Source organism: Sylvia atricapilla, chromosome 2 (genome assembly GCF_009819655.1).
Source record: "Sylvia atricapilla isolate bSylAtr1 chromosome 2, bSylAtr1.pri, whole genome shotgun sequence".
NCBI lineage: Eukaryota > Metazoa > Chordata > Aves > Passeriformes > Sylviidae > Sylvia > Sylvia atricapilla.
This window is the reverse complement of record NC_089141.1, coordinates 100151166-100166543: the sequence shown is the minus strand read 5'-3', so window position 1 is coordinate 100166543 and position 15378 is coordinate 100151166. Positions and strand designations below refer to the sequence as shown.

General features: G+C 38.1%; 1 protein-coding gene across 2 annotated transcripts in view; it reads left to right on the top strand.

The window, feature by feature from the left end:
• The window catches only part of MAP3K15 (mitogen-activated protein kinase kinase kinase 15), an 86890-nt gene that overhangs the window by 27654 nt on the left and 43858 nt on the right, over positions 1 to 15378 (top strand). Inside the window, exons 3-6 of one of the 2 annotated variants that reach the window (XM_066313949.1) lie at positions 3247 to 3270; positions 8301 to 8372; positions 12747 to 12940; positions 15166 to 15334. In XM_066313949.1, coding sequence (XP_066170046.1) covers positions 3247 to 3270; positions 8301 to 8372; positions 12747 to 12940; positions 15166 to 15334 — 459 coding nt within the window. The remainder of the gene's footprint in view (positions 1 to 3246; positions 3271 to 8300; positions 8373 to 12746; positions 12941 to 15165; positions 15335 to 15378) is intronic. The other variant, XM_066313950.1, reaches the window with a different exon arrangement.

Here is a 15378-nt window from a genome sequence, read left to right as displayed (position 1 = left end):
ATTTCCTGTAATTTAATTTAATGTAATTTCCTGATAGCTACATAATTAAATCCTGCTAAGAAAAAGCAACTATTAGCAAAAACAGTAATAATAGAATTTTTTTTTTTTTTGTAAGAAAAGATCCATAGTGGGGTACGGATTTTACTTTAGGTTAGAATTGGAGTTAAGAGGTTAAGAGTGCAGGTCTGATTTTTTTCCTTCCTTTCCCTCTTTTAATTAGAGTACATGTAAGAAGAAGTTATGGCCTGTATAATAAGGACACTTGAACAAGGGCTGTATTGCAGCCTACTCCTATCTAAGCACTTCTGTCAGATGAAGTTTGTATTCCCTAGGTGCTGACTAGCTAGGACTACTAGAATCTCCTTTTTATTGCTGTTTCAAGATAGGAAAAGACATCCTCACCAAATCTTTCTATAGGACTGTTGTTCATTTTTATAGTAGGATAATACATGCTATACATTTAAGTCCTGAAATTGCTGTTGTGGATGCAAGTCATATATTGTGGATGTTTCTTCTGCCTTTCTCAGTGTAGGTTCTCTTTATTTTACATCACATTTAGGCTTTTGTCCTCATTATGATCTATTGCTGCTCTCAATATCATCCATCTTCTTGCTACGTTTACTGAGAGAAGCATTGTTCATGCTTTGTTGTTCTTCCTTACTTTGAGTTATTGCCCCTTACTATTTTGGGTTTTTTTCACACCATTAGTGTCCAAAAATCCTTTTTGGAGTTCTCCAGCCTCTCTTGATCCTGTAAGAATATTAAGTCTCCTTTTTCCCCAGAAAAACTCTGTTCTGTCACAGTTTCTCATTCCCCTTCTCTGCTCTCTCTGTCATTGATTTTACTCTCATGTGTCTGTAACCCATACTTCCCTTCTTCATGTGGTGGTCCACATACCCATTCACATTCCTTGTGGCCTGGAATCCCAAAAACTGAAAGCTGGAGCTTGTCACACTCTTTGCTCAATAAGATTATTACTGGCATGTCTTCCTTTCCTCCAGCTAATCAGGGTGGGCAGGTGTACAGCTTTCATCCACCACTGCTATTATACCTGGCTGCCATGAAATACTTCATTTTTATTTTTCATTAACACATTTTTAAGTTTCTTTATGCTGGCACTCAGATGTTCCAATCAACTTGGTTCTCCCAAGGATGTGCCCAAGTCTGGGAAGCACAAGCTGGTTGTTTTCTATTTGTTGATCCCCAGAGAGGATGTTCGCTTTGATTTCTGCACTTTGTGCCAAGCACATACTCAAGCCCCTGCTCCATAACTGGAGTGTTGAAAGATCTCCAGGATTACTTCTGTCTGTGGTTGGATGGTCAGACTGTTGCCAGAACTTGCAAGTCTTGCATTGTCAGTTCTAAGCCTTTTTTCCCAGTAATGTAAAGCTCAAGTCTAAGGACTACGGAACACCAGAATATGACTAGTTCACTTAAGGCTAGAAAAACTATCATCTGCCTTCACCTTTCTTCTTCTAGGAGCTCTGTCAGTGGCACTGGTATCTTACTCATCTCTGAGTAGTTTACATAACCTTCTTGGCCTAAATAGGCCCATAGTGTGTCTTAGATGGGATCATAAGACTTGATTTCAGTTGCTGGAACCAGCTAGGAGAGAGCCTCTGAATCAAAGGGTTTAAGCTGGGCACAGAGACATGATGCAGTCGTCCTCTTGTCATTGGTATCTCTTCAGCAATCAAGCCCCAGTTCTGTGTTGGATAGCATTCAAATATGCTGATACACCTTTCTAAGGAATACTTCAGAAGGTAGGCAGGGACTGTTTGTGGGGTATTTCAGCAAAGGACAGTTCATGACACATTCATGTCATAGATGCTGGATGGTTTCAGAAGAGTTAATTCCTCCCTATTGAGAAAGATATTTAACTGCAGTAGATACAGCTCTGTTGGAGATACTTGCTTAGCTACATAGACATTAATTTTCAGATATGTAATGTTTCAGATGTCTAAGCCTTCCATCACTTTTGTTATGAAGTATTTTATTTGGCTTAAGGAGTTTAGGCTAATTAGAAATTATATTTAGGTTTTAGTAGCTTTTTGACCCTCTGATGATGTTTCTTTATTCTGAAGTTTGAGTAATTTGGTCAGGTTTTTTTTTATTTCTATTCAGAATTGTATTACTTTACTTGGACTTGGGTTGTTGTGCACACCCTTAAAAGTGATGCACAGCCTGAGTGTTACAAAGGCAGTATTGATGTTACTGCTATTACTTCTGCTGAAAAATCTGTGAATTTCTGGCAACCTGACTTTATTCAGTTTATCTCTTAGGAGTCATCCTGAAATCATCCCAAGAGTTACCTCTTCAGTTTCACCAATGTTCTTTCAAAACAACCTAGTTCTGAGGATATGAAAGTATATGTAATCTGGGTTTCAAGAGAGTCATTTTAGGGAGCTAAACCTTTTAAATACCTCCTGATATTTTTGCCTGTTGTTGAGGAAATGGGTGCATGGGCATGATCGTTTCTGTGCAGTGGTTGTCCAAGTGATTTCAAGCTGTCAGATACGAAGTTGCTCAAGCAGAATCATCTAAGGTTGCCAGAGCACATTTATTACAATTGTATTGACAACCTTGATTAGAACAAGCCTATGTCTAATATTTGTAGCATAGTTTACCTGGCAACCTCTTCAGTTTGAGCAAGCAGTGTTCATTGAACAGGTAATCCATCACCCAAGAGAAGAGAAGGTTACTTACCAGCAACTAGAAGTCTCTGAGGTCTGGTTTACATTCCCATTAATTTATCATCTGCTTCATTGCTTCAATAGCTCTCCTTAGATTTTGAGGTGAGAAGAATTAGACTCTGGAAGGAATGTGTTGGTGTGTACCAATCTGGGTAAGAAAGGGGCGTAGGTATCTGAAAGAGACTCTTTCAGAGAGAAAAACCCTCCAGATTTGCATGCTTTTGGCTCACAAATGCTCGGAGTGTGACTGGTTGTGCCCAGTCTGAGAAAGTCCAGTTACTGCTAAGTACAGCTTTCTTTATTTTCTGAATACTTCTCTAAGTAGGTTTCTTGACTGAATTGTTAATTTTTTCCCTAACCTGACTTACTGAGACTCTTCTTCATGTTGCTCTGTCCCTTTACTGGGAATTTACTGTAGCAGGAAATCTGGATTGTGCTGTGAAGAGCACATCTCTGTATATATATAGAAATCTATGTATAGATTTTTATTGGAAATTATATTTCCAAGCAAAAACAAATAAACATTTTTATTATCTTTTTTTCCTCCCCACAGGATATGGTATCTCAGAAAAACACAGTAAGTATTAAATCCACACTCATTTTAAAAAAATTTGATCCTACATTTGAAGCAACTCTAATACAAAAGCTGCCAAGCATACATATGCTGCATATGATTAAAGGCAATTGTTTTACCAATCTATAATTCAGACTTTTGGAAAGCTTGTTGATGCTCCAAAGTAATGCTAGATTGTAAAGGTACTTTTCCTTACCAACTCCTTTCTAAGTTGTAGAAAAGTGTAGATAAAAGTTTTCTTTGTAGGTTGACAGATCCAAGTATCAACTCAGAAATTCAAAGTTGTTTTTTCCCTCTACCACTGTCACCCATTTGAACAAATGTAGATGTTTGTGATGTCTTAATGGGGCTTACTTCTGTATCTCAAACAGCTTTGGCTTCTGTATACCTCTAACTATATTCTTATAACTTACAAATTCACAGATTTACTTAGAAATTCTTATTTCTTAGAAAAGCTTATTTCCAAAAGTAAAAATATTCTTACACTTAATGCAAGTAAAGCCAAACAAGTAAGTTTGGAACAATATAAAATGTAAGAGTTATTAAGGGTTTTTGAAATATCCCATGATATCTTACATAATTGTATATTTTGCCATAGTTCACACCATGTCAGTGGTTGTTTTCATTAAATCCTCCACACTGTTATTTTGAGGCTGTAAACTGAATTTACAAACCTCTTACACTTCCATTTATCCTCCCTATTTCCTCCCATTCATTATAAACTTTTATTTTCTTCTGAACAATATTGAGCAGGATTAAAAAAATAAGGTGGTCTTAGAGTTTGATAGTAATTTTAAAGAGAGCTAGAAGGAAAAATGTGTTAGTAACAGCAGCTTATTTTGAGCTGCTGTTTTCACTTGGCCACAGTGTTCCACATAGGCTAAAGATAGATGGGGTTCAGCACACGTAAATGCAGGTCATCCTTCCTGGCTGTCTGTCCCAGGGATCTTTGAACCAGTTTGACCTGTGTGGTGGGAACTGCATTTACTGCTCTGTGGCTCAGTGAAGGGGGACTCAGAATGTGGCAGATTTGCTTGTGAATGCTACTATCCATCAGCTGGTGGGTGACCAGAATTTCAGGAGCATGTGTTCTTGCAGAGCAAGAGGAAGAATTGTGAATGAGCCATTTTGTGGTAACATCAGAAATGGAGTGAAAGATGAAGGGGAAGGTGGCAAGTTCAACCTAGTGCAATCAGATTAGCAGCCTACAGTCTTCTTTTGGCAGATTCTTTCTCCAGAAAGGGAGGTATTTCCCTTCACACTAAAGAGAAGACAAAATTGAATCACAGAATATACTGAGTTGGAAGGGACCAACCAGGAACACTGAGTCTAGCTCCTGGCCCTGCACAGGACATCCCTAAGTCACACCATGTGTTGAGATCATGGTCCAAGCACTTGAACTCCATTAGGCTGTTGCTGTGACCATGTCCTTGGGGTATCTGTCCCAGTGCCCAACCACCCTGTGTGTGAAAAACCTTTCCCTGATATCTAACCTAAACCTCTCCTGACTCAACTTCATGCCTTTGGTTCTAGTGACATGGTTTCTGTGGTAGGGTCTGGTATTGGAGCTGTAAACACCTTGTGGCTTGCAAAAGGGGGCAGGAAGACGTCCCCAAGCTAGGATCTTGATTCCTCCTTTAAAAAGGAAGGATTGTCACTTTCTTTAAGTGCTTAAATTAAGAAAAAAAATGTGAGTAAAATACAGTGAGGTAAAAAAATGAATGACTTTAAATACCAAGTATGGATTCTTGACTTCTTTGTATTATTTGTTCATATCTTCTTTAATTAGATAAATGTGTTCTCATATTTTATTCTTTTATCAGTATTTTTTAGTCAGAAATTAGAACAAATTCACAAGCAAGCTAAATAATTCATAGGATAAAACTATGGTTTTTAAGTCGAAGTTGACTTCAAATAGACAATTGCCTTCCCCTCCTTTCAAATCCAGTGAGTGGTGATGGGAGGTTTGCAGTTTACCACTGATGCAATATGGTGCCAGTACTTCATTGCTTTGTTAAATATTTTACAACTGTATGGGCAATGTCTTGTTTTAAGTGAATTGCTAATTAGCGTTGCTGTGCTGCTTAAGTCGGTACATAATTGGCCTGAATTTATTGTGTCCAGTCAAATATATAGTTAGATAACCATTTCAGTTTAATTGCTGAATATTAGATGCAATAGTTAATTTCTTTGTAGTAGAGCTTTGTGTTTTCCTTTCACTTGTCCTGAGTGAAAAATGTGGGTATGCCTCTGCCGTAACTGTGGAAAGGCAGAACTTATATACACTTTTTGTCAGGGGCTGGAGGCATGGTGGAAAGAGGATGGATATCTCCTTAGCCTTCTTCCAGCCCAGTGGTAGTCACAGGAATATCATTGCTGGAGAAATCCTCTCCATGTTTTACAGGCTCTGTGTCCATGCATCTGCACGGTATGTAAGGAAAAGGGAACAGCTCAGACTGTTGCTAGGCACAGCACATCTTTGTTCCAGCAGGAAGAATGAAACTTTCTGGGCTGGCTGCTGTAGCCTAGAGTTTTCTCTGAGGTTTCCCTGCCCTCACCTTTTCTATTTATCCTACAAATCTCATATAATCTACAAAGGTGCATAGAACAGATGTGGAGCCATGTGGAAGTTGCAGAGAAAGGTGAATGTCTAGTGTGTCATCAGGGTGACTTGCTTTGTGTATCACAAGAAAGTCTTGAAGAGAATGGATATTTTCCTAGCAGAGGAAACATTATTCTAATTCAGCATTGAGGACGAGGCAAGAGCAAGGAAACTGGACATCAAGCTGAAAACAATGCAGAGAAAAAAAGTCAGCAATTCAACTGAGAGTTGGCCTAAGTATAGCAGATCTAACTGAAAATTATACAGCAGCAAGCTGCAATAGTGTAAGCCTGAGAGATTTAATAGCTTACTGTCTGAAAAAAGAGTGTGAGTAGGAGAACTTCCTTCCACCACCCAAGAATGCTGTTTTCACAGATAAGATGGAGGAATGTGATTCAGTTCTACTTGACTTCCCCAAACAAGCAGTTAAAGTTCTGTATTGATAATTTATTGCATACTTGGATGTGAAAGGAAAGAATTATTGGCTATGGGAGTTCAGTTCCCAAGGAAGAATTGCCCTGGCATGAAATTCAAGATCAAGTTTCTCTGTCCCATCAGTTAGATTTCCTTCTGTAGAGCTCCTCTGAGCTTTAAGGACATTTCTGTTAGTTTTGATAAAGATTGCACAGCTTCCTAGTTTCTGTCAAAATTATTTTCAAAAAAATAAATGACAAATACGCAGTCTTGCAGAACAGGTACTATAATGGAAAAATGGACTGAAGGGCAGAGGAAAGAAAATTACCTATGGAAAATGCTTTTAGACGTCAGATAAACATCAGTTTACTGGAGACATAAAATTTCAAGGATTTTCAAAAGCAAAAAATGCTTAAAAAAATCTTTCCCCAAACCAATGTAATAGACAAAATCCATTGGGAAGTTTTTCTGTTTTGATCCAAATTTTTGTTGCCATCCTTGATACTCTTTTTTTAAGGAAGGAAATTTCATCTGCTGTTACAGGATCTTAAGAAATTATGAATAAAAACAGTTCAGGATTGAGTGAAGAAAAGTGAGCAAGAGGCTTTAGAAAACTGCTGGAGTCAGGAAGCAAAATGCACAGTCCTTTGGGCAATAGCTCTAGGATTGGTTGCACATAGTTTAAGATGCATGCTTTGATCCATTCAATTTTGTTTGAATGAGGCATTGAAAAAACAAACCAGAACTTTCCATTACAGAAAAATTATTATACCAAGGACAGAACATAAGGAGAAAGACCAGTTAGTTGTTCTTTCGTTTATAATATGCCTGAAGAATTTTTAATAACCCTGTTAATTGCATTCAGGGAAGGTATTTAAAGGAAAGTAGGCTGGCCATTAAACCAAAAGGTTTATTATCATCTTATATATAGGCCTGTGGGCCTGATGAAGTATTTTTAGAGATTTAAATGGTTATTTTTCATGAAATCCTGTAGCAGCTGTTATAGTAAGCAGTGAATAATGTCTGGGCCATGGAGGAGTCATTAGCAAAAATTATCTTTGATTTAAAGGGAACTGGATTGCAATTTATCCTTGCCACAAGGAATTTTTATGTTAAAAATTATTTTTTTGTTGTAATTGGCAGAAAGTTTCTTCAGAGGTTTCAGTAGCTGTATAATATACTGTATCAAGGCAGTGAACATTTAAGAAAACTAAATAGAAAGGTTTTGGCACTTGGACTCATATTCTCCAGTTAAGTGGCCCCAGTGGATAGAAATGAGAGCCAAGACTCTGAAGTATGATTACATTATATGAACTTATTAATCCAAAGAAGTATTTATTGTGGAGTAGCTTTCCATTTTTTATTTTGATTATTTTTACAATCTATAAAAGTTTATATGATACGGTCTTCTAATGATATATTTCTAAAAAGGGCTGAGATAGCAGAAGTGTCAAAAGAGGTTGTAAAAAGGCACAGAATGAAAGAGCAGGAGCATCTTAAACTCAGTAATTTTTCTTTTTGGGTGGAAAATAGTACAAAGACAATGTGTCACCAAGTAAATGTTACTTTTAATGCTTTTAATAATGAAATATGCTACTGTTACTTTAGATAGTGAAAACTAAGGCTTTTAAAATTTTTGTGTGAAAGTTAGTTTTTATAGAAATATTATCATCTCAAGCAATATATAGTGGTTGCATTATAGTTAACTAATCAGATGATGAATCTGACAGGTTCATAAAGGTAGGACCTGAAAACATCTTAATGATGACATAAGGAGATAGACATATAAGTCATGTAAATAAGAGAAACTCAAAGGAAAGATAGATAAGAGAAATGCCAAAGTATTGAACTGTTTTCTTTGCATTGTAAATATAGTCCTACTGTAAATATCTATATTCATTTTCTGTTGTTTCTTTCTTTAATTATTTCTTTATTTGTGTCATGTGTGTCTTTTTGATTGTTACGGTGTTTTGTGGTGCTGTTTTCCTCTTTGTTGTTTTATTTCAATTTGGAGTAGGTTGCCAACCTCAAAGCTTTTCTTCGTGTTCAAGTACCTCCTGAATACCACAGTGGTAGTCTAATAGGCAAAGTATGTATCACTTTAAATCTGCTTTCTGTTGAATAGATATGCCAGTCTTTCACTGTGTTTCTAGTCGTGAAAATGAATAGGGATGATTTAAGAATAGGGCTTTGCAAGGTCCTTCCTTTAAGGTGATTGGAGTACTTGCTTCTCGCAAGCTAGATCTCAGAAATTTAAAGTGTTTGTCTTGTGATATTCTCTCTTCACAGTCTTTACATAAAAAACTGCATTTGTTCAACTTAGGAAGATGAAGTATTTTTTGGAAGTTTATAATATCTTAGTCACTGTAGTGGGTTGACCCTGGCTGGATTTCAGGCATCCACCAGAGCCACTCTCTCACTCTCCTCTGCAGCCAAACGGGAGAGAACATATAACAAAGGGTTCATGAGTTAAAGATTGGGAGAGATCATCAAATACCACTATGGGCAAAACAGGCTTGAATTAGAGATGTTAATTGAATTTATTAGTAACAAAATCAGAGTGGGATAATAAGAATAGACTTTAAAAACACCTTAGCCCAACCCCTCTCTCCTTCCAAGCTCTACTTCCTATCCCAGCAGTGCAGGGAGACAGGGAATGGGGGTTATGGTCAGTTGATCACAGGTTGTTTTTCCCACTGCTCGGGGAGAGGAGTCGTTTCCTTGCTCCAGTGTGGGGTCTTTCCCACAGGAGATTCCCATGAGCTTCACAAATGTGAGTCCATCCCTCAAGTAACAGTTCTCCACCAACCGCTGCAACATGGGTCATTCTTGCATGGGGTGCAGTCCTTCAGGCACAGCCTGCTCCAGTGTGAGTCTGTCATGGGGTCACAAGTCGTACCAGGAAACCTGCTCCAGTCTGGACTCCTCTCTCTGTGGGTCTGCAAGTCCCTGCCAGGAGCCCATACCAGCACAGGATTCAAATGGGGTCACAGCCTCCTCTCAGACATCCACCTGCTCTGTGTGGGGCTCCTGCATGGGCCGCAGGGGGATCTCTGCATCCAAGTGGCTCCATGGGCTGCAGGGGCACAGCTGCTTCACCATGGCCTGCACCAGGAGCTGCAGAGAAATCCAAGCTGTGGTGCCTGGAGCACCTGCTGCCCCTCCCTCTCCACTGACCTTGGTGTCTGCAGTTCCTGTCATGTAAGTCTCACTCCACTCTTCCGTGACCGCAGTTACCTCTGTGCAATAACTTTCTTCCTTCTTCTTAAATCTGTTATCACAGAGGAGTTACCATCATTTCTAATTGGCCCAGCCTTGGCCACAGCAGGTCCATCCTGGAGCTGGCAGGCATTGGCTCTGCTGGACATGGAGGAAGTTTCCAGCAGCTTCTCACAGGAGCCACTCCTGTGGCCCCCAAGGCCATCCCTCTACAAAACCTGGCCATGCCAATCCTATACATGCCTATAGGGCAAGATGGATAGGAATGTGATGTCACAGCAAACAACAGTGGAAACCCTAATACTTAAGACAGCAGTGAGTTAAACTCCCTGAACACTCAGGAGTTTGTGATCCCTTGGAGTGAATGCACTTGCTTTTCTACAGAAAATACCTTCTGTATTTTCCTTCTAACTGCTTGGTGAGGTCGGGTAAGCATTCCTAGTACTTGAGTGAGTGGCAGAATTAATAGCATGGCTCAAGTAAAATAACTTGTGCTATTAGCTAGGCAGGCATAATTACCTCCCTGAAAATGCAGAGATTTTTACTCAATGTTACTTACTTGGAAAAAAACTACCTTTAATTTGAGTGTAGCATCTCTGTCACAAAGTGACAATTGCATCAGAATAACTTCAGCACTACAATTAAAAAAATTATATTAACATCAACAGTTTACTTTTAAAAGCATTAAAAAATATTTGGAAAATATTCTAAGACTAAAAACTACTCTACGTTTGGCCTGGCTTGCCTAGAGCCTAACAATGTCCTCTAAAAAAGAGCCTCACTCCTTCAGCCTCTCAGCAAAGGCATGCCTTTCTGCTTAATTCCTCTAACTATTTCCTAAAGAACAGGTCCCTCTCTCAATTTATTTGCAATTATTTTGTGGGTTTTTTTTCATGTTCTTAAATTTGTGGCTTGTTTTGTGGTAAATTTTAAAATGTTGTGATTAAATACAAAAGTTTCAGTGCAGGCGTACATTGTATGCTTTAAGATGAGCTATTCATAGTTTTGGGGTTTTTTGGTCTGCTTGGCTGTAATTTTTAACTGAAAATTTCCCAAAATCAGACAATTAAAATACTCTAGCTTCTAATCCTGAAATTAACCAACTCATTGTATTATCTTGATGAGCTATGAAGTTATAATTCTATTACAATTAAATAAGTAATAGTTTATAGATGTTATATGTATGTGTATATGCATGCAAGTAGGGTTGCTATATGCATTATGTATACCTAAGACGTTTATTCATTATCTTTAAAGAGCAATAGTTGGTGTATGACAAGACAGTAATTTTCAAATTTATTAGCTTTTGGTATCAGAGACCAGCATCCTGAACAGAAGATCAGAAGAAGCAAGGGTGATATTTAAGCCATCTCTAATTCTTGTTAGCCTAAGAAAAATAGATGGACTGTTTTTTTTACATAATGGAGATAGGAAAGACTTTCTTAGGTCACACAGTCTATATGAAAGAGTTTTATAATTTATTATATGTAAATATTGGATAGAAGAAGCTAGAAGTCAAGGTTTAATTGCATAGATTTCACTAGGCAAAAGGAGACAAGAAATCTAAGTCAAATAGGTGATATGTTGTATAACAATACAATGTTTGAGGATAAGATTAGTACAGCATTTCACGTGTAATTAATTTTTTCTGAAAATTTTATTGCTTCTTCAATAGATAACTGCAGCTCTTTGCATCTCAAGATACATCACGCTTTCAAATTGGATGGGCTTTTTTCATTGCAGGGAAAGCTAATTTGCTGTTACAGGTTTAAGAATAGAGTTTATAGACAAGCAGCTTTTGTGTTGCAATGAACTTACTGTTTATTTGAATAAACCTGAGACAAAACTGTGCTGCTATATTGGTGGCTTGGGTTCCAATTTTTCTGAGTTTTTTGTTGGGAAGTAAAGATAACAATCCAACAGATAATTATATTGTTACAACAGGGATAATGTAACTTAGGGTCTGTAAGGAAAGACTAGGACTTGATCTGTATCTGTTAGAAATAATTTAAAATTCTAAATCCTCACTCAGATCAGCAACAGGATGTACTGATACAGGGGTTTTATCTGTAGTTTTAGTAGCTGCATGCCCTACATTTTTAGCTTCCTGTGAACAATCCGTTTCTCCTGTCCAGTTTACTAATACATTCAAAAATGTGCCATCTTCATATCCATTCTTTTCATCATCTCAGCATTCTCCCATTGTTCAAGGTGACTATGAATGGCTATGGCTTTTCTACATGCTTAGATGATATGAAAAAATGACAGGTATGATTTTGCTGTGCATGTTCAGTGCCATGGTATCTCCAACACAGTGGTAGCTGATCATGGCAGATGTATCATGTTGACCTATGCCTTTGACATCAATATTGCAAATGCACTTTTTCTCCCAAATTTGCCTTAAACCAGGAAAACCTCAGTGCTCCCATCTAATTAGTCTCAAATATAAAGTTCACCTTCCTTTTAAACAGCGGGGAATTGTCATAGTTCAAACGGGATACAGGTGTTTCTCTCAGCTGTGGAAACCTTCACAGTGGTCTGATTTCTGGGGTCCTGCTCAGAGGATGAAAACTCTGAACTTGCTGGTTTGGGGCTCCAAAGGGCATTTTTTGTGTCCTCACCCATTTCAGCACCTTGATTGTTTTTACACTATTTATGTGGCATATTAAGTTTTTTTTGGGCTTTACTTCTAGAATTTTATCTTACAAGTCTTATATCTATTACAAAAAAATTCAAAATTTTGAGGTTGGTTGGTTAGGTTTTCGATGGTAGCATGCAGCAGATGTTTCATAGGCTCCTCTGGATTAAACATCTCTATAAAGTCCTTCAGTGTCTGTGTTTCTGTATTTCTCTCATTGTGGGGAGCTCTGCATCATGTCTCTCCTAGCACAGGGTGAGCTTCGAGGAGGCAAGTACATCTCTGAATTGGGAACAGAACATTAGCTGGTAATGGTCAAACCCTATTAGGATCTGTGCATTACGCTAAAAGGAAAAATTGAACAGTTTTGTTGTATTGTTGCTTAACAGACCTGGACCCTTATTCATCAGCTTTGTTAATATTTATAACTTATCCACACAAATTTCCTTGAATTTAATGCTTGCAGATCATGTGTTAAACAGTGCATTAACACTTCCTACACACCAGCACTACTCCAGCTTTTTTCTCTCAGCAAAAGATTCTGTGTATACACAAGTATATTTCCACTTTCATTTGTTTTCTGAACTCTGCCTGTTTTTATTTTAGGCTTCAAGTGGCAATTATTATTTTATTCCATACATTGTCACACCTTGTGCTGACTACTTCTGCTGTGAAAGTGATGCCCAACGAAGAGCCTCTGAGTACATGCAGCCCAGCTGGGACAATATCCTGGGGCCGTTTTGTGTCCCACTGGTGGACAAGTTTCTCAGCCTTCTCAAGGATGTCCATGTTACATCATGGTAATGTTACAACACATACAGTTCCAGAACCTTTGGTAGTCTCTTTTTAATATTATGAAAAAAAAAGAGATGGAGACTTTCTAGTAGCATTGATTTTTAATTTTTTTACTTTTCACTGCATTTACTATAGTATTAAAAGAAGTTGCCAATTTTACTGCTTTTTGTATTCTTGGCCTGCGTTTGTTGCAGTTAACTAACCATCTTATGCTAGAATTTGATTTATAGTTACTTTCCAGAAAGCAAAGGCAGTTCATGGGCAAGATAAAGGGCTTAAGTTTAAATTAGACTGCATAAAGTTGTAAGAGGAGCTAAGCTCATAGTTTCTTCATAGAGTTCAAAGCAAAAAATTGTCCTTTTCTGTCATCAGATAAAATATATACATGGTAGCAATGGGAATTCAGTTGTAATTTTAAGTATTTATTTTTATTTTTAAATATTAACCTTCTGGTATCACCTAATAAACATGATACTGCTTAGCCATTTCTTCAGGGGACTGTTGGAGTTTTGAGAATTGGGGCTGGAGGAGGAAGTTGTCTTTCTCAGTTCTTCACCCTGTATTCTGCAGCTATTCCTGTTTTTTATGTATTTCTGGGGAACACTCAGGGAGACTGAGTTTCTGGTTTTTAATTTTCATAATGTCTGAAGCATGAGGTTGCACTGAGGGCCCCTCAGATCTCTGTTTCCCCATTGCCATCCCACTCAAGTGAAAGGCTTGGCTTAAAAACTACTTTTCTTTTGTGGTCCCATCCCTGCAGTCCCATGTATGACCCTCCTGAGGCATCCTAACCTGGAGGGGAAGGGAGCACCCAAGATTCCTAGATGCTCATGGTTGAAAGAAATGACGAAAGTCAGAGGATCTGCAAAAGTTTGTAAAGTTTTATTAGTAAGCTACACACTTGGCATGGAAATTGGTGTTTTAGTCCCTGACCTCCTAGTGTAAGGCACAGCAGAAGATTTTGGATAAAGGGCTAGAGTGAAAGGGAACAGGGAAAGAGGGGGGCAGAGAGGCAGGAAAGAGGGACAGAGAGGAGGAAAGAAAGAAAGAAAGAGAGATCACCTGTCCTGGCTCCAGTGTCAGTCCACCTGGGGTTTCCATGGTCCTGGGATGTATATGCAGAGCAAGCACCCTGGAATTTTTTGCAGTCCTTTTTTATAGATACGTTCTCCCCCCATCCTGGAGATCAGTTTCTCACTGTGCATGCAAATTTGTTATGTGTAGTCTGTTCTTGTAGATCTTTCTGGAAATGGGCTTGAGTTCTTTGGGGATTATTGGGCACTTCCATGCCCACTCCTTGGCCTCATTTCTGTGCTAACACTGTCTGAGGCTGTGCTTGCCAGTAGGTGCTTACTGTGACCTTGCTCCTTTCATTATAATGTGTATGAGACAGTGAACTTAATTTTCTTCGCTATCTGTAGTGCTTATGCTAAGCTAGGGCTTATGCTGTACTTTGAAAGACTCTTTTGTAAACAAGAAAGGAATTGTATGCACTGGAGTATCTGTCAGGTGGCACCTGCTAAGTTCCAGACTAGATACTCCATAACCTGCTCCAGGAGAAATTTACCCCTAAGTAGGTGGTTTAGGCCATTGATATTTGCTGTGCTGGCTATATATATATATATATATATATATATATATATATATATATATATAATTTTTCAGTTTACAAAAGTGCTGGTGTTGGATTGCGCACTGATATAAGTGTAAATAAGATCATTTACTGGAGGCTTTTACAGAGATCCTGCCCGCAGTATGTTCATCAAAGAGATGGCAACTAAATCAGCTTTTGTTGCCTTGTTTTTGTTTTGGTTTCTGTGTTTGAAAGTCTCCTTCCAGCTTTCATGGTAAAATAATATACCTCCTTTTTACATCACACTGTTTTGTTTTTTTCTCTGTGTCAGTTTATTATCCCAGCCTTCTTTATGATACAAAGTACCACATCTGTCAGGGTCAGTAATGGGGCAAAGAAATGGTCCAGTTTTCCTGTGTTGGTAAAATTGCCTCATGGTCCTGGTTATAAGGATATTGATACATAGCCCTACAGTCTGAGGTGGGGCAAGCTGGAATATTTGTTGGTTATTAAAGAATATGAAAACATTTGATGTGGACCTCACTCCGAGGAAATTATACTTTTTATTAGAGTTTATACTTTTTATTAGAAGCATAGCGATGTTTCATAAGAAATATCTAAGTCTTCTTCCCCTATGTGTTACTTTTATTTCTTTAGTGCCTATTACAAAGAAACACTGCTAAATGACATTAGAAAAGCTAGAGAGAAGTACCAAGGAGATGAACTGGCTAAGGAGCTGGCCAGGATTAAGCTTCGTATGGATAATACTGAAGTGCTGACTTCTGACATTGTCATAAACCTGCTTCTTTCTTACAGAGATATTCAGGTATGTGCTTAAAGACTAAGGTGGATTATTTTACTGTGAAATTT